The sequence below is a fragment of the Mesocricetus auratus genome, unplaced genomic scaffold (genome assembly GCF_017639785.1).
Source record: "Mesocricetus auratus isolate SY011 unplaced genomic scaffold, BCM_Maur_2.0 Super-Scaffold_6730, whole genome shotgun sequence".
NCBI classification, from domain to species: Eukaryota; Metazoa; Chordata; class Mammalia; order Rodentia; family Cricetidae; genus Mesocricetus; species Mesocricetus auratus.
In genome coordinates, this window is record NW_024429184.1 from 24,928,819 (window position 1) to 24,955,788 (window position 26,970).

General features: G+C 43.4%; 1 protein-coding gene across 1 annotated transcript in view; it reads left to right on the plus strand.

Moving 5' to 3' along the window:
• Positions 1 to 616: 616 nt before the first annotated feature.
• Pnrc1 (proline rich nuclear receptor coactivator 1) overlaps positions 617 to 26,970 on the plus strand; it is a 53,163-nt gene continuing 26,809 nt past the window's right edge. The window contains exon 1 of the mRNA XM_040740426.1: positions 617 to 763. Coding sequence (XP_040596360.1) covers positions 759 to 763 — 5 coding nt within the window. The 5' untranslated portion in view covers positions 617 to 758. The remainder of the gene's footprint in view (positions 764 to 26,970) is intronic.

A 26,970-nucleotide genomic window follows, 5' to 3' on the forward strand; every position in this document is an offset into this window, starting at 1 on the left:
CTGCTTCCTACATGCTGGGATTACAGTTTTATACCACTGCATCCAATCTTCGTTTGCATACCGTGTTTCCTTCCAATACTAGAGTAAGAATGGCTTTGTGGACTTCAGAAGTAGAAAGCTAGAAAACAGTTGACCTGCACTCCGTGCCTTAGGGTTGCCTGTTCCAAGCCCCCAGTTTTCTTTGGAATTGCTCCCGCCTCTTCTTGAGTTGTGAAAAACTCATTAGGAGGCTTCTGCTTAGGAGACAATTCACATTCCTGAGGGAAGGTGCATTTAAAAAAAAAAGAAAGAAAGAAAAGAAAAAGACAGTGTTCCTATGAGGCATTCTCAGAGTACTAGCATTTTCTTGAATAGGCTTTTGTAATGGGGGAAATTATAATTCCAAAACACAAGCTTTAGAGACCTGTTAGCACACTGTGGATTGAGTAACCCTTGGAGACCAAGCAATCTACTGGCTAGACAGCCTGGAAACAGTCACTGAACCAATCAACTGCCTGGAAACAGTTCTTGGTCCAATCAGCTACCTAGGAACAGTACCCCAACCAATCAGCTGTTTTCTAAGTATTATTTCCCCCTAAAATCTGCCCTGTTGTCTGACAAACCGAAACCAGAACAATAAAAGGTACCTGAATTTGCTTCTACACTGACTTCCTCAGCCCCTGATGGGCTGTGGCCAGCTTGACAGACAATAACTCTGCCCTCGGTGGAATTCTTGCTGCAACAAGTAATTTTTTTTAACCACATCATATCATTTTGGGATGAGGTAAGACATAGATTTCAAAATATGTCATTGTAGTTGTTCTGCTGTGGGTTCATGTGAGGAAGTTTTTGTTTGGGGTACAGTCTTGACTGTCTGTGAGAATGAATGCATGGTGTTTGACATTCCTGATACCCGGACAGACTTCATCTTGTTCCTTGCTAACTTCTGCAGGTGATTCTATGTGGATCCAGTTAGAAAAGCATCACTTCACACAGTCTTAGCAAGAGCAGCCAGCACCCTGGAAGGTGCTTCCTGCTTAGTTTGCTCTTATGCTGTTCTGTGTTGCACAGTCAGTTTTTCTGCCTGTGGACCGTGAATGTGAAGGAAGTTACAGGGAGGCACCAAGGACTTGGTGAAGGCCAGGACTGGGTCATTCTGAGCTCGCTGAGGGGATATGACGTAGTGGCGAGAGCTTACAGCTGTCGTGTTGCAATGACACTAACCCTTTCCTCGGTGTTCCTGTTACAACGCCATCATTTTACACCATTTGTTGGGGGACACTGGGTCTATATTTGGAGTTCAGCTCTAGTATTCGCCTAAAGCCAATCAAAATGGAGGAGTGAGCATCTATTTGGTGAGGTATCAAAGGAATGCAGTTAGCTTCATCCTTGGTATGTTCACTACAGACAGCAAGCTAAGAGTTAATACAAAATGGTTGGGGTGATCCAATTGCAGAAGCAGACATTGCTAAGAGGGGGTTAGTCAGGTGCAGTGCCGAGGTTAAGAAAGGAACCTATGGCAGTGTGTTCGAATGCATATTCCAGTTATGCAACTGAAGAGATTGTAACCTGATCACTTCTGTAATTGGAGCCTTCCAGGTCCTTCTATAGTGGAAGGTGTTGCAGGCTGCATAGACTGGGAAATAAACTCCAGAGACCGGGCAGAGAGACACCATATAAAGGAGAGAACACATCTCTGTGTACTTGTCTCAGAGGGGGGACACTCCTGAATTATTGAAATGATGAAAAGGAAAATGCCTCTATACTTACCCCACCCATGCCTTTTTGGAAATAGGAACTCCTTGATACTCCTTTGGGAGTATCAAGCCAGATCCACTCACAACCTGGTTCTGGGGCTTGTAAGCATGGAGCAGCCTGGTCCTTAAAATGCTTCTGGGCATGGTGATGGCTAACCTGTGATGATGAAGCAGGAGGAGCAATGTGAGCTACAGGCCAGCCAGGGCTGCCTAACAAGATCTGGTCTCAGAAAACAAAACAGGGCTGCCAAGATGGGCCCATTGTAAAGGCTCTTGTCACTAAGCCTGACAACGTGAGATTAATCCCTACAGACACATAATGGAAGGAGATTATCTACTCCCCCAAATTGTCCTTTGACCTGTATACAAGCACTGTGATAGGCACCCCACCCCTTATGTACATACATACACACACACACACACCCCTTTTAAAAATTAAAAACAATGGTGGGGGGGGTGAAGGGAGGATGACAGGGAGAGGGAACTGAGATTGGTATGTAAAATAGGAGTTTTCAATTTTTTAAATTTAAATAGCAAAAAATTAAAAGCAAAACAAAAAATAAACTCTCAAGGCACAATAAACAGTAGGAAGAGATTTTTTAATAATTTTATTTTTTGAGACTATAATTATGTCATTTTCCCCTTCCCTTTCTGGTTCCACACCCCCTCATGCAGCAACCCAATGCTCTCTTTCAGATTTGGGGCCTCTTTTTCTTTAACTGTTGTTATACACACGCATGTGAACACACACACACACACACACACACACACACACACACTTGAATACAGGAATACAACCACTCAGTCTGAATAGTGTCACTTGCAGGCATGGTTTTGGGGCTGACCATCTGACGTTTCCCACTCTAGGTGTTCCTTAGCTGCCTGGGCCTCTGTGTGAGCATCTCCTGGGCTCCGCCCCCTCATGCACATTAGCATTTCTGTGGTTGTGCTTGTTCTGCTCGATGTCAGGCAGTCACCCTGGTGACACTTTGTGAGTGTAGCTTCTGACATTACTCAGTTACACCGTCTCACAGCAAACTTCCCCTTGCTCTGGCTCTTACAATACTTTCCCCTCTTCCACAGTGATCCCTGAGCAGGAGGAGTTGTATTGTAGATGTACCAGTTGGGACCGTGCTCCACTCTGCATTCTGATGGGTTGTATTTTTTTCTGTAATGGTCTGCGTCTGCTGCTAGGTAATGAGGGGTGATAACTACGCTTATTTGGCTAGACCCTGGACAATGATCAGGATTTTTTTTTAAATTGAGACATGGTCTTTTGTAGCACAGGCTAGCCTTAAGCTTTCCATGTATCTGAAGATGACCTTAACTACTGAGCTTTCTGCCTCTACTTCTAAAGTTCTGGAGTTATAGGCTGGGACCACAATACCAGCTTATGCTACCCAGGGGCAAGCCAGCTGAACTACACTCCCATGCCTAGGAAAAGCTTTCAAAACTTAGTACATTTACATTTATTTTGATTGGTATGAGTTTTGGCCTGCATGTATGTCTTCGATCACATGTATCCCTGGTACGTTTGAAGGAGACATCAGATCCCCTGGATTAGAGTTATGGGCCCTGGTAAACTGCCATGCGGTGTTGGGAACCAAACCCAGGTCCTAGGCAAGAGAAGCTCATGTTCTTAGCCACCCAGATCTCTGCATCCCAAATTTCCATTTTAGTTAGAACAGCCTTCTCTTGATTCCCCTCCATTAGTCACAGTAATAAGAGCAGGCCCCAGGTACATGGAGGACACACAGCAAATTTTATTCTTCTGGTACTTAAAAGGCACCTTAAAAGTACATTATAGGGCTGAGGAGGTACCTTAGTTGATAGAGTGCCTGCTCAGCAGGCATGAAGCCTCAGGGTCTGTCTATAGCTTTTTTTTTTTTTTTTTTGGTTTTACGAGACAGGGTTTCTCTGTATTGTTTTGGAGGCTGTCGGTCCAGCCTGGCCTCGAACTCACAGAGATCCGCCTGTCTCTGCCTCCCGAGTGCTGAGACTGTCTATAGCATTGAATAAATCAGGAGATACAGGCAGAAGGATCAGGTGTTCAAGGTCATCCTTGGCTACAAAGGGAATCTGAGACCATCCTGGGCTACATTAAACCTTTTCTCCAAACAAACAAAACCATTTAAATTGGCATACTAACTCTTTCAAGCTGTTCAGCTATTTGCGATATTGCATTTTTTTCCAGAAGGTGGCACCTCCCTTGCCATCCGAGCTAACAACTGCATAAGTATGTACTGTTGGCCATAAATGGAACGAGTGGTTAGGGGCATTACTCTTAGCAGAGAGCTTGCTCGCCTTGCAACAAGCCCTGGGTTCCGTACTAGCCCTGAACAAAGCCAGGTTAGGTGATGCATGGCTACAATCTCAGCACTCCTGAGGCGGAAGCAAAGAATCAGAAGTTCAAGGTCATCCTCTGTTGTGGAGGAAATTCAAGGCCAGCCTGGAGCTACAGACCTGTCTGTAAATAAATTTAAAATAAAAATGACTTACATACTAACCTTTTCATTAAACTACATGAGCTTTGAAAGTCTGTATTTATGGTATTCTCAAATGAGAGCAGAGATTAAGATATTTTTTTTAAACAGGTATGGTGATGGATGACTTTTTTTCCTTTCTTTCTTTTTTATTTATTTACTTATTTATTTTGATTTTTCAAGACAGAGTTTCTCTGTGTAGCTTTGTAGACCAGACTTGACTCGAACTCACAGAGATTCACCTGTCTCTGCCTCCCGAGTTCTGGGATTAAAGGTGTGAGGCTACAGCGCCCAGCTCTATAACTCTAATGGAAGGAATGCCTAAAATTTTTCCCACCTGATTCTCTGAGATTGCAATCTTTGTGCTTATCCATTGTCATCAAGTTCCTTTTCTTTCCCTGAGGAGCTGACCTTTTTATTACATATTCTGAAATAAAACTGTAATTTTCCTTCCTGTTGCTCCAAGTCTTCAGTAAAAGGCAGTAAGACGCATCTTTCTCTGGAATAGGCAGGCAGTAGGAAACAGTTTCTATACAGGCAGCAGTCAGGAGTTAGATGGTGTTGTTTCACAAACAGGCCATAGGAAACAGTTTCTATACAGGCAGTAGCCAGGAGTTAGATGGTGTTGTCTCACACAATGAGAAACGTAGTCACTTACAGTTTTGCTCAGTCTTTCATAGGGAGAACCTGTATTTCTGCTTCTAATATCTAAGACTTGCTGAGAATGCATCAGACCCTGTTGGTAGAGTATTTCCTGGCACCCAGAAGGCCTTGGGTTTGATCCCAACACAGCAGGTACAGCCGTACATGATTGAAGCCCCAGCACTCAGGAGGTAGAAGAAGGAAAATCCTTGGTACATGGGAATTCAGGGCCAGTCTGGGCTACTTAAGACCTGTCTAAACAAATAAACAGAATGGGAAACTTCTCATGTTTTTATTATATCATCTAAAACTAAAATGTTAAACAGCATTATCAAATTTTCCCAGTAATGCTTTAGTAGCCTCATTGCGGCATCTTAATAAATTTCATGTAGCCAGTACGACCCCTGTGATCTGAGAAACTGGAATACAAACATTGTATGGAAACTTATTTCCCAGAGCGTAGATGTCAGCGGCTCACAATTGTGACTTGTAGGTATGAACTGACACTGTAATGTCCAATGACAGACATAGTCACACGTTCAATGACGTTTGTCCTGTCATTTTTCTCCTGTCACCTTTGTTGAAAAGCCAATTAACTGTATGCATGTGGGCATGTTTCAGAACTCTTTTCCTTTCAAGCAAGTTTTCATTTATAGGTAACGTAGTAATTTATGTGTTTGCAGAGTACAGCGTGACATACTGCGTACAGTGATTAGATCAGGATACATGGCCTAGCCATTATCTCAGACACTGTTTCTTTGATCTGGGAACAAAGGAAATATCCTTTACTCATTGTTTTAAGGTATCCAGTTTATTGGTGTTAACTCTTTCTACCTACAAGACCAGATTCTATTCTGTTCCATTGTTCTACTTCTATCAACATTATGTTGACTAGGAGCTTTGTATAATTCTTATTAGAAAGAATAAGAAACAAAACAAAACCAGTTATATATGGCTGCTGAACAGTTAAGAGCACAAACTGCTCTTGCAGATGACCAGAGTTTGGTTCCTAGGATGCCCAGTGAAAAGCTCCCAGTGGCCTGTGACTCCATTCCAGGGGAGTCAATGCTTCTGGCCTCCACCAGCACCTGCACTCGAGTGCACATACCCACACAGTTACGCACACTTGAAAGCACGTCTGTTTTTAAAGTGTGTGGCCACTGCACATGCCAACAGGGCCCATTTGGAGGTCAGAAGACAACTCTTGGGAGTCGGTTCTCTCCTTCCATTCAGGAATTCAGGTTGTAGGGCTTGTAAGCAAGTGCTTTTACCAACTTAGGCATGTCACTGGCCCAGTTCTTTTTTGTTTGGTGGTTTGTTTTATTTTCTTGTTTGCAGGTTCTTTGAAACAGGTCTCACAGGTTGTCCTGTCTGGGCTCTCCCTTGAAATTCTCCTGCCTCAACCTTCAGAGAGAAGGAGCAATGGCATGCAACGCCCTTTTTGGCCCTTTGTCAGAATTCATGATGTTAGATAGTCAAGTCTTCTGACTTTACCCATTTTCAAGGTCATACAGTATTCAGGGTCCTTTGCTTATCTGTTACTGTTTCAATAACATTACCAGGATTTTGATTTTGATATCTTTGTTGGTCAGTATCAGAAGGGCTGATATCTTCATAATATGGAATCTTCTAACCCCAAATCCATTTATTTAGATCTATAAGTTTTTTGGAGTTTTGTTTTGTTTTGAACCTTTTATTGGTTCTTTGTGAATTTCACATCATTCAGCCCAATCCCACTCATCCTCATATCTTCTCTCCACCTTTGCAACCTGCCCAAAAGGAAAACAAGAAAGTTAGAAAAACAGTCTCACCATGGTAGCCACAGTATGTCACACAGTGCACCCTTTTGTCCAAACAGCTTTGCTCGCACATGTTTGTTACAAGGAGTCATTGGTCTGGTTCAAGGCCCCTGGCTTCGGTTGCATTATCAACACTGGCTCCTCATGGGGACTCCTCTCATGTACCCTATTATTACCCTGTGTTGTGGAGATCCTGCACCTTTAGTTCTGCCGGACCTCCCCTTCACACACTCCTGCAGTTTGTAGATGGGGTGGGTGTTGGCATCGGCCAACTCAAAGAATCTCGGTCCGGGTGGTAGCTGAGTTAGTCAGCCCTCCCACTCTCCGGGGCTCCTGCCACCAGGGCCGGCTCTACCATGCTGCCAAAGTGACCTTAAGGCCTTTGTCCCGAGTGCTGCTGCACTACCAGTGAACTATCCATGTGTGGTAGGATTGTTATGTATCATTGATTAATTGACATAGTTCTTATTACAAAATAATGTTTTGTCTGGCTTTTTGAAGGAGTCTTACTCTGTAGCCTATATTGGCCTGGAATTCATCTAGATTCTAGAAGAACCTTTATTTTCCAAATACTCCTTGTCTCTTAAGTCAGTTTTTCTTGGTAGGTAGAAGTACTAGCTTTAAAAACAACAACAAAACTTTTCTGGAGACTGTCTCATGTAGCCCAGGCTAGTCTTTACTTTCTGACCATCCTACCACTTCCTCCCATGTGTTAGTATTACAGGTGTGCGACACTACCTCTGATTAATATTGGCTTTCCTATATTCGGTGTTTGCATGGGATAGACTTTCCCAGCCTTTAACGTAGTATCTATGTCATTGTATTTAAGGTACCTTCCTTGCACGCAGTATACAGAGTTGGGTCTTTTTTGTGATTGCTGGCTAACAGCCTCAGCTTTTTGTCTTTTGACTGTTAGTTCATCCGTTGAGCTAGGAGTTACTATGACCTAACTTGAACTTGCAATCCTCTTGCCTAAACCTGCCTAGTACTGGAATTATAACCAGTTATCACCACAGCTGGCTTAACCTCTGACTCTTAATTCAAAGACTGAATATATCTATATTTGATTAATTGCACCCTGAGTAGATGTATCCACTATCTTGCTGGGTTTTGTTGCTTGTTTTTTTGTCTTTATTTATCCTCTCTGCCCTTTGACTTTCCTCTTTACCCTTTTTGTAGTTTAGTTTGTTTATTTGTCTGTGGTTGCCATCTGTTGGTTTGTGGTCCATGTTGCAGTTCCAGTCTGTAGGAACCTGTCTTTGGTGGGGTCATCTGTAGGGACCCAACTTTGTGGGGCTTCCGTCAGATCCAGCTGACTTACCCAGTTCGTACCTGAGAGAGGGAGTGTGGATTGAGAAATGACAGGTAAAGATATTAAGGAAAAGATAGAGACACAGAATAGAGTCAGGAGGGTATTCCAGTGAATACTGAATGCCCCAAGTTTATTCTTCAACGTTCTTATATACCCCAACCAAAAAAGGGAAAATCACAAAATACTTCTTTATCATGATACGAGGAAGAAACAGACTTTCTTCCTTGATTCTCCAAATATTTAGTAACCATACTTTAATATCTCATTATCTGGCCTTGAGGGTTAAGAGTAATCACACCTTAGACCAAGTCTCTTGTTATTTAGACAAGAAATCCATGCCTAAGACCAAACATCCAACAGTAGCCATGCCTTAGACCTTTAGGTTTTTTGACTTTAACTTTGGAAGATTATGGATAGTTTTGAATTCTGTGGCCTTAAGTCAAGATGAATTGAAGCCATTTTTATGGACCCCAACATTTTTCCCTAGTCTAGCTCCTTGACTTTTAAGCAAATGTTTAAAAGTGACTACTAGTAATTGCCACACATATTCTTCCTGGGTGTTGTGGCACATGCCTAGAATTCCTGCACACAGGAGGTGAAGGCAGGAGGATCTAGATCTAGTGTTATAGGCCAGCCTGAATTATATATAGTGAGACCATGTTCCCCCAAAACAAAGAAAACAAATACAAAGCTGGATGTGTTTATACACACCATACCTGTAATCCTAGCACCAAGGAAGCAGAAGTGGGGGTGGGGGGGTATTCTGTGAGTTCAAGGCCACCTAGGGCAGTTAACAAGACCCTGTCAATAAACAGAGAGAGAGAGAGAGAGAGAGAGAGAGAGAGAGAGAGAGAGAGAGAGAGAGAGAGAGAGAGAGAGACAGACAGACAGACAGACAGAGAGCAGGGAACAGTAGATGAGCCTACTAATAGATAAAAGGATGATTAGATAAACAGATGGATATGAGATAAAGAAAATAAAGCTACACACTAATTGTAAACTCTAAGTGATTCTTTTTACTGTTGGCTTATTTGCCTGAGCTCTAGCTGCCTCGGGCTTTCTTTGTAACTGAGGCTGGCCCTAGAACCCTGCTCTTCCTCCATCTTTCTCTGAAGTGTTGACAGTCAGGGATTTATACAGCCATGACCACAGCCAGTCTTTTACCTTTGCTTTTTGAAAATTCTCATAGTAAAAATGTTGAGTGAAAAAACCAAGCTTTGAATTTTTCAATGTTAGTTAATTATATAATGAAATTTTATGAGAAAAAAAAAAACCCACAAGCCGGGCAGTGGTGGCGCACACCTTTAATCCCAGCACTCGGGAGGCAGAGGCAGGCGGATTTGTGAGTTCGAGGCCGGGCTGGACCGACAGCCTCCAAAACAATAGAAACCCTGTCTCGAAAAACCAAAAAAAAAAAAAAAAAAACCCACAAAACAGGCACTTAAAATTGGTTCTGCTTCTCCAAGACAATACAGAGAAACCCTGTCTCGAAAAACCAAAAAAAAAAAAAAAAAACCCACAAAACAGGCACTTAAAATTGGTTCTGCTTCTCCAAGACAATACAGAGAAACCCTGTCTCGAAAAACCAAAAAAAAAAAAAAAAAAAAAAAAAAATTGGTCCTGCTTATTGTCTGAAAGCTCACCTCCATGCCTCCTCACTTCTGGACCAGGCCAGACTTCTGACTCTACTCTCTGAAGGCTGTAGATCTCACCAGGGTTCTATCCCACCCAGCCTCCCTCCCTGCTCACTCAGCACCTCAAGCAGGTCACTTCCTCATGCCTTCGCATGGACTGACCAATATTTTGGTTTGCCTAAACACAACCTTTTTCTGGAAAAATCCCACCTATTTTTTCAGGTCTCACCTCAATGCCACTTCCCTGGTGAAGCAGTCCTTTGCCTCCAACTTAGTTTCTTTCCCTAGAGGAACTATAGGAAAGCACCTCATAGAGGGTAAAACCCCTAGAGTCAGAATGGAACCATGGGATTTCCCATTCCAAGAAAGCAGATGTCATTAATAGGCTGTGACCTTTGTAATTATTCTGAGAATGCATATTCCCTCTCAGGAACAAGAAGCAGCATGCATATCCAAAAATCAGAGGTGAAAAGCCTGTTTTGAGTCACAAATAGTGGCACATACCTGTAATCCCAATGCTTGAGAAGTGGAAACAGGAAAATCAGGAATTCAAAGTCATCCAGGCTAGCCTGGACTACAGGAGACTCTGTACTGATATTTGGGTCTAGAAAATCATATTTGTTTGTTTTGTGTGTTGTGTAAAAACAGAAACATGCTTCCTCTATGTCCTGCAAGTGGTAAAAAGAAGCTGGTGTCTAATGCCTGTAATCTCATACTTAGTGGAGTGGTTCACACCTGTAATCCCACACTTGGGAGTCAAAGACAGGAGAATGACAGGAAGTCCAAGAACAGTCTGGTCTACAAAAGTGAGTTCTAAGCTATCCAGTTCTAGGCTACATAATGAGAAACTGTTTCAAAAACAAGACAAAGATAAATAAAACAAAAAGATACTAAAGAATTCTGATCCTACATTACCTGGACCCACGACTATTTCAGGAAGACAGTATGACAAGTCAGCACACACATACACACACACACACACATGCACACACACACACCAGCTAGCCATAGTAAAACTCCTGTAGCCTGTCTCAGCCTCAGTGCCTGACTTTCAAATGCAGAACGCAAGAGTCTGCTCACAATGAACGTGACACAGAAGCAGAGCTTCATAATTGGATGCTGGCAACCGGGTTAACACAAAACAAGAACAGGTGAAATCTGGCTTAGTTCCAGCCTTTTGCTGCCTGTGTTTCCTCATCATAGGCTCAGGATTTAGGGTAAGATCTCCTTCTGGAACTGAAGAGATGGCTCAGTGGCTACAAGCACCGATTGGTGTTGCAGAGGACCGGAGTTCAATTCCCAGCATTCACATGGTGGTTCATAACCATCTGTAACTCCAGTTCCAGTTCTCTGGCTTCCATGGGCATGTGGTACACATACACATATGCAGGCAAAACATTCAAACACATAAATACATATTTTTTTAAAAAAGATTTGCTTCTGATCAAAACAGTGGAAGTAGCTCCAAGGTTAATAAAGAGGGTAATAACTCGGCTACATTTCCCCATTAATCCCCAAACTGCTCTTTGCAAAACTGATGTATGGCCATTCTTTCTTCGGTGTTCATGGCCCCCATCAGAATATAAACTCTAGGAAGGCGGGAACTTAGACAGACCCCATTATCCCAGCACTCAGGAGACGGGACAAGGATCATCCACACAAATTTGAAGCCAGTATGGTGAACATGGTGGGTTACAGGCCAGTTGAGGCTAGATAGTAAGACCCTGTCTCAACAAAACAGAACAAGATGGCTGAAGATACAGCTCAGTTGGCAGAGTATTTTCTTAGCACGCACAAAACCCTAGGTTATATATAGCACTAAAAATAAAAGACCCAGAGACTGATATTGGGGTTCAAGCTTCAAGCTGAAGATCAGAGAAGGAAAGCAGCCAAGCCAGTAGATCTTACCTCTACCCAGATGAAATGGCAAACCTGTCTCCACCAATCCTCAGAGGCAAAAAGCTCTCAATTTCTGTTTCCTCATCAGTGTGGCTGGGGAATAAATGCGAGCTCTGAGACCCTGTTCCTGTCTTATATACCTTTCATGAATCCTGGGATTAAAGGCATGAGCTCTGTTTCTGTTAGACTGATTCAATCTCGTGTAGCCCTGGCTGGCCTTGAACTCACAGAGATCCATCTGCCTTTGTCTCCTGAGTCCTGGGATTAAAGGTGTGTGCCACCATTACCTGGCTTCTGTGACTAACTAGTATGGCTGGCTTTGCATCCTGAACCCTCAGGCAAGCTTTATTAAATCATAAATAATATATCACTACAATGGAAACCATGAAAAGTTCAAGCCTGAAATGACATGCAGTGAAGATAAATCCAGGTGAGGAAGTGGTTTGGAGTAGATGTCCATAGTAGGACCATTTGAGAAATGGCATTTGCCTTGCCTGCAAGTGGATTGGATGAGCCTGTGTTTGCAGCCCTACCACAGGATAAAAAAATAAAGGCTAGAAGAACTCAGGGTACTGTGTTATAGTTGAAGGTAGAAAATAAAATTCGAAAGACTGATTAAATTAAACAATATTGAGAATAAAACAAAAGTAACTAACAAAAAATGTCTGTCCTGATTCCTATGGTCATGCATAGAAGGGGTTTTTGTTTTGTTTTATTTATTTTATTTTTGTTTATTTTAGGAAAGGTCTCCACCCACACTGACCTTGAACTTACCATGTATTAGAGGATGGTCTTGAACTTCTGATTTTTCTCCTTCCACCTACCAAATACTGGATGACAGACATGTGCCCACATTTCCAGCTAGCAGGACTTTCTAAGAGTTTCTAGTGAGGCCCCCCCTTCTTTTTCTTTTCTTGTTCTGAGACTCTATTTCACTATGTAGTCTCAACTGGTCTGGAACTCACTATGTAGACCAAGCTGTCCTCGAACTCAGAGACCTTTCTTCCTCTATGCCTTCCAAGTGCTGGAATTAAAGGCATTTGCCACCTTGCAGTTTATAAAATGTATACAAATAAAACATTTAATACACAGCTGTGGAATAATCCCTCTGTACACTGTGAATATGTATTGCTGTCATTGGTTAATAAAAAGCTGACAAGCTGGTAGCCAGGCAGGAAGGTATAGGCAAGACAACCAGACACAGAGGATGCTGGGAAGAGGAAAGGGTAGAGTCAGAGGAGTCACCAGCCAGATACAGAGGGAGCAGGAGATGAATATGCCATGCTAATAAAGGTACCACCACCACATGGCAGATCCTGATAAGGAATGTGGGTTAGCTTAAAATGTAAGTGCTAGTTAGTAATAAGCCTGCACTATTGACCAAGCATTTATAATTAATATAAGGCTCTAGGTGGCTACTTGGAACTGGCGACTAGGAAAGAAGCATTGGCCTACAATAAACAAATAATAGAGAAATTAATTTAATGTAGGGCGTGTGTGAGTATGAGTGTGTGTGTGTGTGTGTGTGTGTGTGTGTGTGTGTGTGTATGCAGGGTCCTCTCTGCAAGTCCAGCCAGTCTCTTCCCGGGGCCTGAGTGGGATGGTGAGTGTCGAAGACTCAGACCCTCCCCCATTAGTTACTGGAGAGAAAAACACACACTGAATGAGAGTCTGTAGAAGCAGGATCTCGATTTATTCCATCAGGGCTGAGGTAGGGAATGGGAAATATAGGATGGGGGCAGGTACCTAGACAGGGGCCAACCTTATATCAGGTCAGGCTGAGTCACCCCCTATGGAGAGGTTACATGTTAGGCCCAGCGTGTGTGTGTGTGTGTGTGTGTGTGTGTGTGTGTGTGTGTGTGTGTGTGTGTGTTGTAGGACGAAAACTTCCACCATGTGGCTCCTGGGCATCAAACTCTTGTTGAGATTGGTTACAAGAAACTTTTACCCAAAGAGCCATCTCATGGGCTTTTGTTTTTAATTGTTTTTCTTTCCTTTGCTTTGTTCCTTTTAATTTTTTTTCACTTATTTTTGAGCATAGTATCTGTGCTGGCTAGTTTTACATCAACCTGACATGAGTGAGAATCATTTTGGAAGAAGGAAATTCAGTTGAGAAAATGCCTCCACTAGATTAGTCTGTGGCACATTTCTTGATTGATGGGGGAGGCCCAGTCCACTGGGGATGTGCTATCCCTGGACTAGTGGTCCTGAGTGCCATAAGGAAGCAGGCTGAGCAAGCCGCGAGGAGCAAGCCAATAAGCAGCACTCCTCCATGGCCTCCGCCTCAGTTCCTGCCTCCAGGTTCCTACTCTGCCTTGAATTCTGTCCCATCTTCCCTTAATGGACTTGTGACCCAGGGATATGTAAGTCAAATAAACCCTTTCCTTCCCAGGTAGCATGTGTTTGATCATGGCAATAGAAACTCTAAGTAAGACACTACCTCATTGAACCTGGAGCTCATGGGTTGGCTACACTAGCTGGCAGAGGAACCTCAGGGCTCTTCCTCTGTGCTTCCCAGTGCTGGGATTATAGGCTTGCATGACTATGCCTGGAGTTTTATAATAGCTGTTGGGTACCCAAACTCATTTCCTCATGGTTGCACAGCAAACATTTTACCCACTAAGTCATCTAGCCAGTCCCAAGAAATGTATTTTTATATTATTTAGTATACAAATAATTTTAGCATTTACTAAAAGCAAAGAAAATTTGCAGACCAGTAAGACAATGTAACTATTTATTTTTACACAAAGGAGCAACTCTCCGATGAGCATTTGAGTCTGCAGGACAGAAAGCATATTTTGCTTTTTGGTATTTTTTTGGAGTTGGTTGCTTTATTTTTTAATATTCATAATTTTATTCTGATTTTTAAAAACCCAAAATTTACTGGTAATACAAATTCCTATAAAGTTTGCTATGCTACCATACTTAAGAAATTTTTTCTTTCTTTTTTTTTTTTTTTTGGTTTTTACGAGACAGGGTTTCTCTGTATTATTTTGGAGGCTGTCGGTCCAGCCTAGCCTCGAACTCACAGAGATTCGCCTGCCTCTGCCTCCCAGAAACCACTACTTACTTAGGAACATTCAACGTCAAAAGCCCCTCAAAAAGCTACAAAGTGCCTTTTGTTGTTTGTTTTTGAGACAGGGTTTCTCTGTGGAGTCCTGACCAGGCTGGACTGGACTCGGAGATCTGCCTGCTCCTGCCTCCCAAAAATTGGGATTAAAAAGCATGGGACCCCACAGTCGGACTCAATGTGCACTTTTCTACAAGTGTTTTCTCTACAAAGAATCTTATTAGCTATACAAAAATTTGTACAGTTTCTATATTGAAACTAGTGTTGAGCTAGACTTGAGTTTCACATTCTCAGCAAAACAATTGCCTGAGCTCATGGCCTACATGCTCACACACATGATAGTGTTTACGGCAGCATTATTTTTCATCCTCATCTTTCCCATTATCTTCTGCTTCCTCCTCCTCGACTTCACTACCCCGGCCTTCTCATTCCTGCTTCACTCTTGCCCTTGGCATACATGCAGCAGCGCCCTCTCCAAGCGCCCCCTCTATTCATGCAGCAGAGCCCTCTCCAAGGGTCCCCTTATACATGCAGCAGCGCCCTCTCCTAGCGCCCCCTCTCTACATGCAGCAGCGCCCTCTCCAAGCGCCCCCTCTCTACATGCAGCAGCGCCCTCTCCAAGCATCCCCTCTAGTTCAGCTTCTGTCTGCTTATGCTGTTGTTTATCTTTGTCTGATCATTCACAGGTCTCACCCAACTTTGACGCAGACCTCCAATAGACAGGCCTGGGTAGTCACTCTTCATTTTGGGTGATGTTCAGAACAAAGCAGGAAGGAGGCAAATGATAGTCTTTCAAGAACTGTGGGGTCAATTTTTCTTTCCTTTCTTGTCTCCTGTCAAAATGAGCTCAGTCAATCTTGGGCCGTGTCTTCAAACTTCAGCTTTCCTTTGCAGACATAGTCTTTAAACTCCTCAAGACAATTTTCCCAGAACTCTGTGAAAGTGACCAAGGGGCCCCAGTGCTGCTTCTTATGCTTTTCCACAGTCTGCACAGAGTTTGCTCTTGCCTATGAGGAGTTTAACCCTTGACTCACTGGGATCTCCTTGCCCATGCTCACCCAGTATAGATTCATGTATTTGAACACTTGGGGGATGGCCCCATTTGAAAGGATTAGGAGGGCTTGTTTGGGGAAGTGTGTCATTGGGGGTGGGCTTTGAGGTTTCAGAAGCCCAAGCCATGATGGCTCTCTGTCTACTGCCTGAGGATCCAGATGTAAGCCTCAGTTATTCACCAACACCATGTCTGCCTGTAGGCCACCATGCTCCCTGCCATCGGGATAATGGACTAAACCTCTGAAACTATAAGTGAGCACCAACTGAATGCTTTCTTTCATAAGAACTGTGGTGATCATGGGTTCTTTTCACAGCAATAGAGTACTAAGACACCCTAGCTTTGTCAAATTTTTCACAACTACTACATTCAGTCACAGGACGTCATGTGCTGGCATGACCCATAGTTTAAGAAGCATGGTTGTAAAGTATAACTTTAATATGTATTTGGACACATAAGGAATCTTTATCTTTTCGCTCTAATTCATTTGTATGTTTCAAGAGGATTATCCTACAAGCCATCTTATTGTTACCAGAAATTTGAGGCATGTTTGGGTCTCTTCTTAGGATTCTTAGTGTTGCTAATTGATAGTTTCCTGCTAAAAGACTATACTTCCCAACTTCCCATGCAGCCAGACAAAGCAGTTCTAGAGGGAGGAACCAAGGTATTTCTGCCCATACAAGGGGCCACATCTTGTCTTCTTCTGTAGGCATTTTGGCCATCCACACAGTGAGTGACAAAACACTGCCCTGTTGTGAATGAACATGGTCCCACCAAAGGTCAGACCAAACCTCTCCTTCTATCTCCTGTTTCTCTACTGCTGCTTTTAAATCATCTAACCTTAGTAACAGAATTTAAGAACAGTCAGAAGAACACCCCAAAACAATTTTATTAGGGTTTAAAAGAAAATCTTGATGGCAGGCAAAACGTTAAATTTTGTCACTTTACCGGAAGCAGACATTAAGGGAGAGAAGCACGCACCTGACTGAAGGCAGGGTATGTGTATGATCTGGAGAAGTAAGGAAGTGATGGAGAAGGCCCCGTGTCCAGGAAAGCATGTCCATGCTTCTGTTTGTCCATATTTCAGTTTGTCCCTACTTCTCTTACGGGTCTGCTGATATGTTAAGGACATCTGCTGTAGAGAATGATGAGCTTTTAAGAAATGGGAGTGGCCAATCTCTACAGAGTATGGTGGAAGATAGATTTAGAAGTAGGGAAGAGAAGCCTAGTCTAAAGACAGGAAAATCTCTCATGAGGCTACAGCAGACGCCCAAAGGCAGAACTGACGTGGGCTGAGCTGAAGAAGCATGAAGGGAAGGAGTGACAGACTGGAGAGGAAGCAGGTAGGGGTCTTGGGGACAGGAAGTGTGGACGATAAGGCTGGGACCCTAAGAGAGAGGACAGGCCATTTTCACATACCTTGGTTAAAGTTTTGACCAGAGTATGACATTGAGGTCTTCATGCCATATACTCTTACATAGAACAACCAAACTCTCCACACTGGCAAACGTTTAATATTAACCAATGGAGTAGAGAGATAGCCCAGTGTTTAAGAGCACTGGCTGCTCTCCCAAGGGACCCGCATTCAGCCCCCAGCACCCACATGGTCACTCACGACTGTACTTCCAGTTCCAGGGGATCTGACACTCTCTTCTGGCCATCTTGGGCCCTGGGAACATTAGTGGTGCACACACATATACACAGATAAAATCCCATTTACACGAAACAAAAATAACTTTTTTTAAAGGACATGAGACTAGCATGGGTTCAGTGCAGGCTGCTAAAGCCGACAATGTGGCTTCCGTTCCAGGAACCTGTAGTAGAAGGGAAGAGCCAATCTTCCCATAACCTCTGACCTCCGCATCATGACACGTGTGTGCTCTCCCACACGCACAAACATACAGACACAATGTAATTAGTAAAAGAAGAGGGCCAGGCGTGGTGGCACACGCCTTTACTGCCAGCACTCAGGAGGCAGAGGCACAGGGATCTCTGTGAGTTGGAGGCCAGCCTCGTCTCATCGTGAGTTACAGGCCAGTCACTGCTATATAGTGACATTCTGTCTCAAAAACAAGTAAGCAAACAAAAACAAACGTAAACAAAACCAGACAGATCTCTGTGAGTTTAGGGCCAGCCTGGCCTATATAGCAACTTCCAGACTAGTCAGTGTTATGTAATGAGACCTTGTCACAAAAAGAAAAAGGTAAAGGGGGCTGGAGAGATGGCTCAGAGGTTAAGAGCACTGACTGCTCTTCCAGAGGTCATGAGTTCAATTCCCAGCAACCACATGGTGGCTCACAACCATCTGTAATGAGATCTGGTGCCCTCTTCTGATGTGATGGCTCAGTGGTTAAGAGCACTGGCTGCTCTTCCGAGGACCGGAGTTCAGTTCCCAGCACCCACATCAGATGGGTCACTGGAAATTTGACCCTTTCTTCCAGTCCCCCATACACTTGCACTGACATGCACATATTCATATACATGCAATTTTGCTGTTGTATTTTCAAGGCAGGGTTTCTCTGTGTAGCCTTCACTGTCCTAGAACTCACTCTGTAGACCAGGCTGACCTCAAACTCATAGAGATCCACCTGCCTCTGACTTCCTAGTGTTGGGATTAAAGGTTTACACCACCCCCACCCCAACCCCCGGCAGGCAATAAATACTTTAAAGAAAAAAAGAATCACCTGTGCCAACTTCATAACAGAAACACAAACTAGGAGTTTCTCAAAAAGCAGCAATCCCTATCACATCAAAAAATCTGTTCTTTTGCTGTTAGTGGAAGTAGCCATTTAGAAAGAATTAGTTTTTAGAAGAACACAGAGCACTTCTAAAAAGATTTATTACCGATACGGATTTCCTTTTTTAACTTAGTGACTCACCAGCAAAGTCCTCTAAAACCGGAAGTATTTGTACTGTTCAAGATGGCCACCTAGTTGCTGCTCTGCTCCCCTGAGTGGAATCTGAAGAAGTTGCTGTGTCAATATAAACTAGGACTCTTTGAGGACCATGTTCTCCTGTTAAGGGTGCCTAGTCATGAGTTGGGAGTTGAGCTGTGGGCCCCTGGACCTCTCCTGTGCTAAACTTCTGGACTGAGCCTGCATCATGGGGGATAGCAGTGGGTCAGGCAGGGGTGGGGCTGTGAGCTGGACCTGAATGGCAAGCCTAATCCTGTAACCACAGAATCAGGGCTGTGCTTCAGACCTGTGGGTACTGCTAGAGTTCTTTATTTATCACAAAAAAGAGACTCTGGGAAAGAAAATAATTATTCATTAATAACCACTACTACTTATTCTTGTGAGATAGAATCTCATGCGTCAGGTTCACCTTGAACTCCTGATCCTCCTGCCTCCACCTCTCGTGTTAGAATTACAGACAAGTGCCACCACACCCTTATGACCTACTTGTCCGTCCATCCATCCATCCATCCATCCATCCATCCATCCATCCATCCACCCACCCACCCACCACCTGCCTACCTACCTACCTATCTGCCTGCCTGTTTTGGTGGGGCCTTACAGAGCCCGCGCTGGCCTTCATACTTGCTATTGTATCCAAAGCTGGCCCCATACTCTTGATTCTCCTTCCTCCTCTATCTCCTGAGTGCCAGGATCACAGATATGCAACATCACACCCAGCTAGAGCTATTTTCTTAAGACATCCTTACAGAGCTGCTTGTTTTCTTTTGGCATTTTCAGACATACTTAGTTTTGAGTGATCCTACCCTCACTCCCTTCTGTCCCCCATCTCTCTGCTCCCAACCCTTACTTAAGCCCTTCCCCTCACAGTTTTCCCCTTCTACTTTCAAAGCACATTTTCTAATATTCTCCTGTTCCTTTGCCTTAGAGCCTCCCTCCCTTTTCCTGGTCCTAATCTAGTTCTCTAGCCTCTAAACACACACACACACACACACACACACACACACACACACAGAGAGAGAGAGAGAGAGAGAGAGAGAGAGAGAGAGAGAGAGAGAGAGAGAGAGAGAGAGCAGAACATCTAGACGATTCCATCAGCAATGTGCAGTGATGAACATGGCAGGCAAGTATCTGCAGTTGGATGTAGAGCCCTCTGGGTGTATGCCCAGGAGCGGTACAGCTGAGTCGTGTTTGTGCCAGCTTTAGATCTTTGAAGGACATCTACATTGATTTCTATAGTGGTTGCACCAGTTCCCTTGCTCACCAACAGTAAATAGGGCTCCCCATGCCCACAAACTCTCCAGCACTTGTTATCATTTGGTTTCTTGATACTAGTTATTCTGACAGGTGAGATGAAATTTCAAAATAGTTTATTTTGCATTTCTGTGTTGGCTAATGCTGTTGGCACTTTAAAAATATTTATTGAAAATTTGCATTTGTTTGGAAACTCTGTTAAGCTGTTTAACCCATTTTTATTGGGTTCTTTGTCATTTTAAGCGTTATTTATTTCATTATTTGATGTATATTAGTATTTTGGCTGCCCTCAGAGGTCATAGGAAGGCATTGGATCCCCTTGGAGCTGGACTTACAGATAGCTGTGAGCAGCCTTGTGGGTGCTGGGTCTGCAGCAACAACAGTAAGTGCCCTTAACCACTGAGCCAACTCTCCAGCCTGGTTCTTTGATTTCTTAATCAGGGTTTTGTGGGTTTGTTTTGTTTTGTTTTTGTATATTCTTGATATTAATCCTTGGTCAGATGTATAAGTTCTCTCCCTCTCTGTGGGCTGTTTATTTACTTGATAATGATTTCCTTTGCTGTATAGAAACATTTAAATTTCACAAGGTTCTATTTGTCAGTTATTGGCCTTACTTGCTGATAGAATCCCTTAAAGAGGTGCTACTGATGCATAAGAAATTACTTCCAGAAAACTATGGCTGGTGGACACCGAAGTCTGGAAGTAGAACAGCCTTTGGTCAGAGTTCTATGTGTTTATGACTGTAGTCTAGCTCTCCTGCCTCTGTGGGCATGCTAGGGGCCAGTCATGTGGTCCACAGGTCTGACTGCCTTCTGGTCACTTCAGCAGGACAATAAGTTGTTTTGTGGAACTAGCACAGCCTCTTGTTGGCTGAATTCTGTTGACTAACAGTTGTGGGAGCCTGCAATCCCAGGACATTTGAGGATAAAACAAGAAAACTGCTCGATTTCCAGAAGGCCAAGGCCTGGGTTACATTCCCTGATCTTCTTTCCATAGTTTCACCTAAACTTTCCGTACTATGAGAGTAGGAAGAAAATTATTTCATAAAGAAAACTGACAGTGACCACAAGTAGAGCACTTCTCTACCAGTTTATTTTCTTAACACTGGGAAGTCCAGCTCTGTTTAGGAAGTCCCATCCTCCCACTCCTGTCCTGCTCCACTCCAAGTCTACAGAAAAGTGCCCTGCCCCCCCCCATGCATTTCCACTTCCCTGATTTCATTTTCACTTCTATGTACAACCTTTTCCATTTACTTTAAGCCCAGTATTTAAAGCCCAACTCAGGAGGTTGAGGCAGGAGGCTTGCCACAAGTTTCAAGCCAACCTGGACTACACAGTAAATTCAAGTTTGTCTGGGCTACAAAGCAAAACTGACTCAAGTTTTTTTTTTTAAATCCCATTTATAGCCTAGCGGTGGTAGTGCACGCCTTTAATCTCAGCACTCAAGGCCGGTGGATCTCTGTGAGTTCTAGAACAGCCTGATCTACAGAGTGAGTTCCAGGACAGGCTTCAAAGCTACCCAGAGAAACCCTGTTCCAAAACAACCAGAAAACAAAAACAAAAACCAACTCCTATTTATTGACACTGAGTATGTTAAATCAAAATATATGAAAAGAGTAGAGGAATAAAAGGGTATTTAATAACAGCATTGAGATGATTCATTTGGAAAACAAAATGAAATTTGAAAATCAGGAGTGCTGACGCATAATCTGGGCAGGAATATCAGGCATTCAGGTTATCCGCAACTATATATGGTGTTTTTTTTTGTTTTGTTTTGTTTTGTTTTGTTTTTTTGTTTTTTGAGACAGGGTTTCTCTGTATTGTTTTGTAGGCTGTCCTGGAACTCGCTTTGTAGACAGGCTGGCCTCGAACTCACAGAGATCCGCCTGTCTCTGCCTCCCGAGTGCTGGGATTTAAGGCGTGGGCCACCAACGTCAGGCAACTATACATGGTGTTAAGGCCAGCCTGGGCTACATGAGACTATTTGGGATTTATAGGCACAAACCACCAGTCTCACTAATGAACTCACAAATGAAATACACATTTGTTTATGGTAAGGAGGTGTTTTTTGAGACAGTGTCTGACATAGCTTAGGCTGATCTCAAAGTCCTGTGATGATTGGTATTGACTGGCACCTTGATAGGAGTTGCCTAAAAGATGAGACACCTAACATGCCTGTGAGAGATCTCTTAATTGTGTTAATATGTAGGAAAACACATCTTAATGTGGCTAGGACTGTTCCTTGGATGGGATTCTGGATTGTGTAGAGATGGGGCTGGGCAGTAACAAGTTATATAGTAGGAATACTAAAACACCAGAGACAGATATTGGGGTTCGAGCTGAAGATCAGAAAAGCAAAGCAGCCAAGTCAACAGAGAGCTCTCACCTCTACCAAGGCTGGGGTGGTCCTGTCCTCAGCTTGGCTACAGACTGAGACCCTGAGCTCCTGTCTTATATTCCTCTCTAGTGCTGGGATTACAGATATGTACTGCCACCACCCAGCTTCTAGTGTCGCTGCTGGAATTAAAGGTGTGTACCACCACTGCCTGGCTTTTATGGCTGTAGCTAGCTTTGCATTCTGATCTTCAGGCAAGCTTTATTACATCATAAACAAAATATCACCACAATTCCCTTTTTTTGTCTAACAAAAAGTTATAACTCATATAAGAAAAACTATATATAATATGCTATATGTAATAAGTACAATTACTATATACAGTATATACAGGCAATAAGTGTATCAACAATGTCTAGTCCATTTGCATTTGACAAATTCAGAGAAAATACTTCATTATCTGTCCTATCTTGGTGAGTCCAAAAGGTTGTATCTAATTCACTCTCTATTCTAGTTTGCATTATCAAATTATCTTTTAATGTCTTTCAACCTTTTATACTTTATACCTCTTTAGTGAGTTTTTCCTTCTCTTTGTTTGGTAAACAAGGAACAATAACTATAACTATCTAATCTTTAACTCCCTCAGAGACTCAAAAATAAAGTAATATTAACTGAGTAAGCAGGAAGAAAGAGCAAGTGACTTCCAAAAAAAATGTGAGAAATGACAGAAACAACTGACTGCCTGGACAGTCACCCACAGTCCTTCTGCAACCTTGGGACATCCATCTTTGGCCTATATATAGGCCTAGCATATCTGACAGACTTCTCTGTGAACCAGGACTTTTGAAGGACTGTCCCACCTTATCCTGGCAAAGTTTTACAGGCACTCTCTTTTGTGTCTTGTTTGTCCAATTGCATAGCATACTGTCAGCAGTCAAGGCAGGGGCACTTTCTTGCCCAGTGGCTTACTTTGCCACAAAGAAAGTAAGCTCCATGTGGAGTTTCTTTGGTGCCCATCATCTTCTCTGAAGTAGACTGGTGCTGCCAGGAGCAAACATGTCTCACTGTCATAAAAAAGACCTTATGTCATTTATTTATTTATTTATTTATTGGTTTTTCAAGACAGGGTTTTTCTGTATTGTTTTGGAGGCTGTCCTGGAACTGGCTCTGTAGACCAGGCTGGCCTCAAACTCACAGAGATCTGCCTGCCTCTGCCTCCAGAAGTGCTGGGATTAAAGGCGTGGGCCACCAACTCCGGTAACCTTTTGATTTTTCTTCAAACTCTGGAGGTCACCTCTCTTATCCATGTATCATCGTGGTCATGAGATTCAATATTGATTGGCTCTTAGACCCATTCCTCCAAGGGTGCTTACCTTGCCTTTAGTGGCCTAATTATCCTTTTGCATTGAGAATTAGCATTTTCAAAAGTCAGAGGTTCAATTATTATCCATTATTATTTGTCTAGCTTCTGAATCTGGTATCATTCTATGTACTGCTGAAGTCAGTCTTTATAAGAAATTCATGAAGGCTTCCTCTGGGTCCTGTATAACTTTACTAAATGATTCATTTTTCTTTCCTACTTCTTCATTTCTGTCCCAGACATTCAAAGCTACTGTGCAGCATAAAACTAAGGTGTGGTCATCACATAGAAATTGTCTTTCTATAGTAACATAATCTCCTTCTCCAAGAAGCTGATCTTGGGAGATTTCCATACCTCTAGCTTTATACCATTGTTCGACAGTCTTAGCCTCTTCTCTGCACCAGGCAGTCCATTGTAATTGTGGACCAGGCTCTAAAACAGCTTTAACCAAGTCTACCCAGTCTTTAGGGATAATTTTACTACAAACTGACCACCAGTTTAACATCTGCTTCACAGATGGTGAATGCATGCCAAATGAGACTACTGCTTCCTTGAATTTCCTTAAATCTAACATTGGCACAGAAGTCCAAATTAGCTTACAGAGCTTCTACCATTTGGCAATTCCTGTAAGGTTACTGGATAACTTGAGGCTGGTTGTCTGAAAGCCTTAGGTTGTTCCTCTTTAACCTTAATAACAATGTTGAACTTGATTTGAATATCTCTATGATCTGCTTTAATACGTTTTCCTAAGGCCTGTATCTTGGCACTGATATCAACCAACATTTTTAGAGATAAATCAAGAATTATCAAACCGACAACAAACACTGTCAAAATAGTAATTAGCAATATGTCAATCTTGGTTAAGTTTATTGTCCCTTCATTTAATTGTTCCAATTTTAAATCATTCATTGTGCAATCAAACAGAGACCTAACTGTCTCCATTGTACTAATGTTTCCATATTTTTAATGGGGGGAAAAACCTCTCGTTTAACTAATTCCTTCCTTTAAGAATTCCCAAGTGTCTTACCAAACCTGCTGACAGTGTCAGTGAACTGAGGCATAGCACATTTGATCGGAGAACTAGTGTGTAGCCATGAGCTGAGAGTGGTAGCCTGAAGAGAGGGACTGTAGGGAAAGCCCACAACCCACGGCAGGGAAGGGAGGGAGAGAGGGAGGGAGAGAGAGAGAGAGCTGTCTGAAAAATGCAAAGGGGTTTGTTAGGAAGAAACTTGCGGCAGGTGTGGCATGAAAGCAAAGCCAGCCAGTCCAGGGAGGGTAATTCCTGTGGCGTTTGAAGCCCAGGTGCTTCTGGAGTTGGGGAGGCAGTTGTATACTGTTTGAGAGAGGCTACAACAGGAAAATTCCAAACTTGCTTAGAGGCTGGGGGAAAAAAGAAAAGAAAACCTAGCTGGCTGGACAATGACTCCTATGGGAGTTCTGCATGCAGCCCTGGCCTATGCCAGTGGTTGCAAAGCCATACAAGAGGCTTTTTCATGAGTTTGTACCTTTAAGTTGGGTGCCAGTATGTAGCATGAATAGTGAAAACCCAGAGACAGATACTGGGGTTAAGCTGAAGATCAGAAAAGCAAAGCAGCGAATGACTAGAGTTCTTACATTTACCAAGGCTGGGGCGCTGCTGTCCTCAGCGTGACTGCAGACTGAATACACTGCACTCCTGTCTCCACCCGCCTTACATCCCTCTCTAGTGCTGGGATTAAAGGTGTGTGCCAACTGCCTGGTCCCTCTGGCTGTGGCTAGCTTTGCACTCTGATCTTCAGGCAAGCTTTATTAGATCATAAACACAGTATGACCACAAGCATGCATTGTTCTCTTCTTCTGCCTGAGACTTCATGGGACCAGCTGCTTCCTGTTCCAGTGGCTGTGACTTCGCTGCATGACAGGCCCGACCTTCAGCCATGAGCTGAAGTGAACCCTTGCTGCCTTAAACTGATCTATCGGTGTCTTCCACCTCAGCAACAGAGCAGACACTGAGACAGCTCTCTATGTCTTGTGGGTCAGGACGTGAGCTCACAGCTGCTGCTTCCACACCATGCCTGCCTGCTGCTATGTTCCCTGCTGTGATGGGCATGGACTCCTATTCCTCTGGAACTGTAAGGCTCAAATCAACCTTGCCTTTGGTCGTGGTGTTGTGTTACAGCAATAGAAAAGAAATTAATATAGTTTCTTATTAGGGGATGACCTTAAACTCCTAGTTCTCCTTCCTCTACCTCCCAAGAGCAGACACGTCAGGCATGCCTATAAAACTAGCTTTTCTTTACATTTTCAATAAATGTAGCTGGGGGGTGGTGGCACATGCCTTTAATCCTAGCACTCAGGAGGCAGAGACAGGTTTGAGGCCAGCCTGGTCTATAGAGCAAGTTTCAGGGCAGCCAAGACTACATAGAGAAACCCTGTCTTCAAAAACAAAACAAACGCTATATTATTATTTCTTATTATTACTATGTTATGAGCATTTGCCTGCGCATGCACGCGCGCGTGTGTGTGTGTGTGTGTGTGTGTGTGTGTGTGTGTGTGTGTGTGTGTGTGCGTGCGTGCACCATGGGAATGCCTGGTTTCTGAAGGTACCTGAAGAGGGTGTCCAGAACTGGAGGACTGAATTTAGGTCCTCTGCAAGAGCAGCAAGTGCTCTCGTAACTGCTGAACCCTCTCTCTCTCTCTCTCTCTCTCTCTCTCTTCTCTCTCTCTCTCTCTCTCTCTCTCTCTCTCTTTCCTCCTTCTCTTCCTCCTCCTCCTTCTTCACCAATTTATCTTTTTTGCAGCTGGAATCTTTTACAGATTTACATTTTATTTTTTAACAGATTAATTAATTTTTTATTTTATGTATGAGTGTTTGCCTGAATGTATGCTTGTGCACATGAATACAGTGCCTGAAGAAGCCAGGAGGGGGCAGAAGATCCCCTGGGTCTGTGCGGCGCCCATGCCACAAGCAAGTCCAAGATATCAGGAAAAGAAAGATCAGATGTCAGCTGTTTGTACTAAGAAAATGCATGTGCTGCCTTTTTTGCCGAGAGAGAGAGAGAGAGAGAGAGAGAGAGAGAGAGAGAGAGAGAGAGAGAGAGAGAGAGAGAGAGAGAGAGAGAGAGAGAGAGAGAGAGAGAGAGAGAGAGAGAGAGAGAGAGAGAGAGAGAGAGAGAGAGAGAGAGAGAGAGAGAGAGAGAGAGGGGAGAGAGAGAGGGGGGAGAGAGGAGAGAGAGAGGAGAGAGAGGAGAGAGAGAGAGAGGAGAGGAGAGGAGAGGAGAGAGAGGAGAGGAGAGAGAGAGGAGAGGAGAGAGAGAGGAGAGAGAGAGAGTCTTTTGCAAGTGTTAAGAGGTCTCTCTCTTGTAGGAGGGAACAGTCTTATCTATAGTCTTACAACACAGTAGAAAAACCCCAGGTGGAAGAGAGCATATTTTCCTCTTGCTAGATGTTGATGTCAGTGGGGCAATGTGGGGGCTGTAAGCCAGGACCAGAAAACAGGATG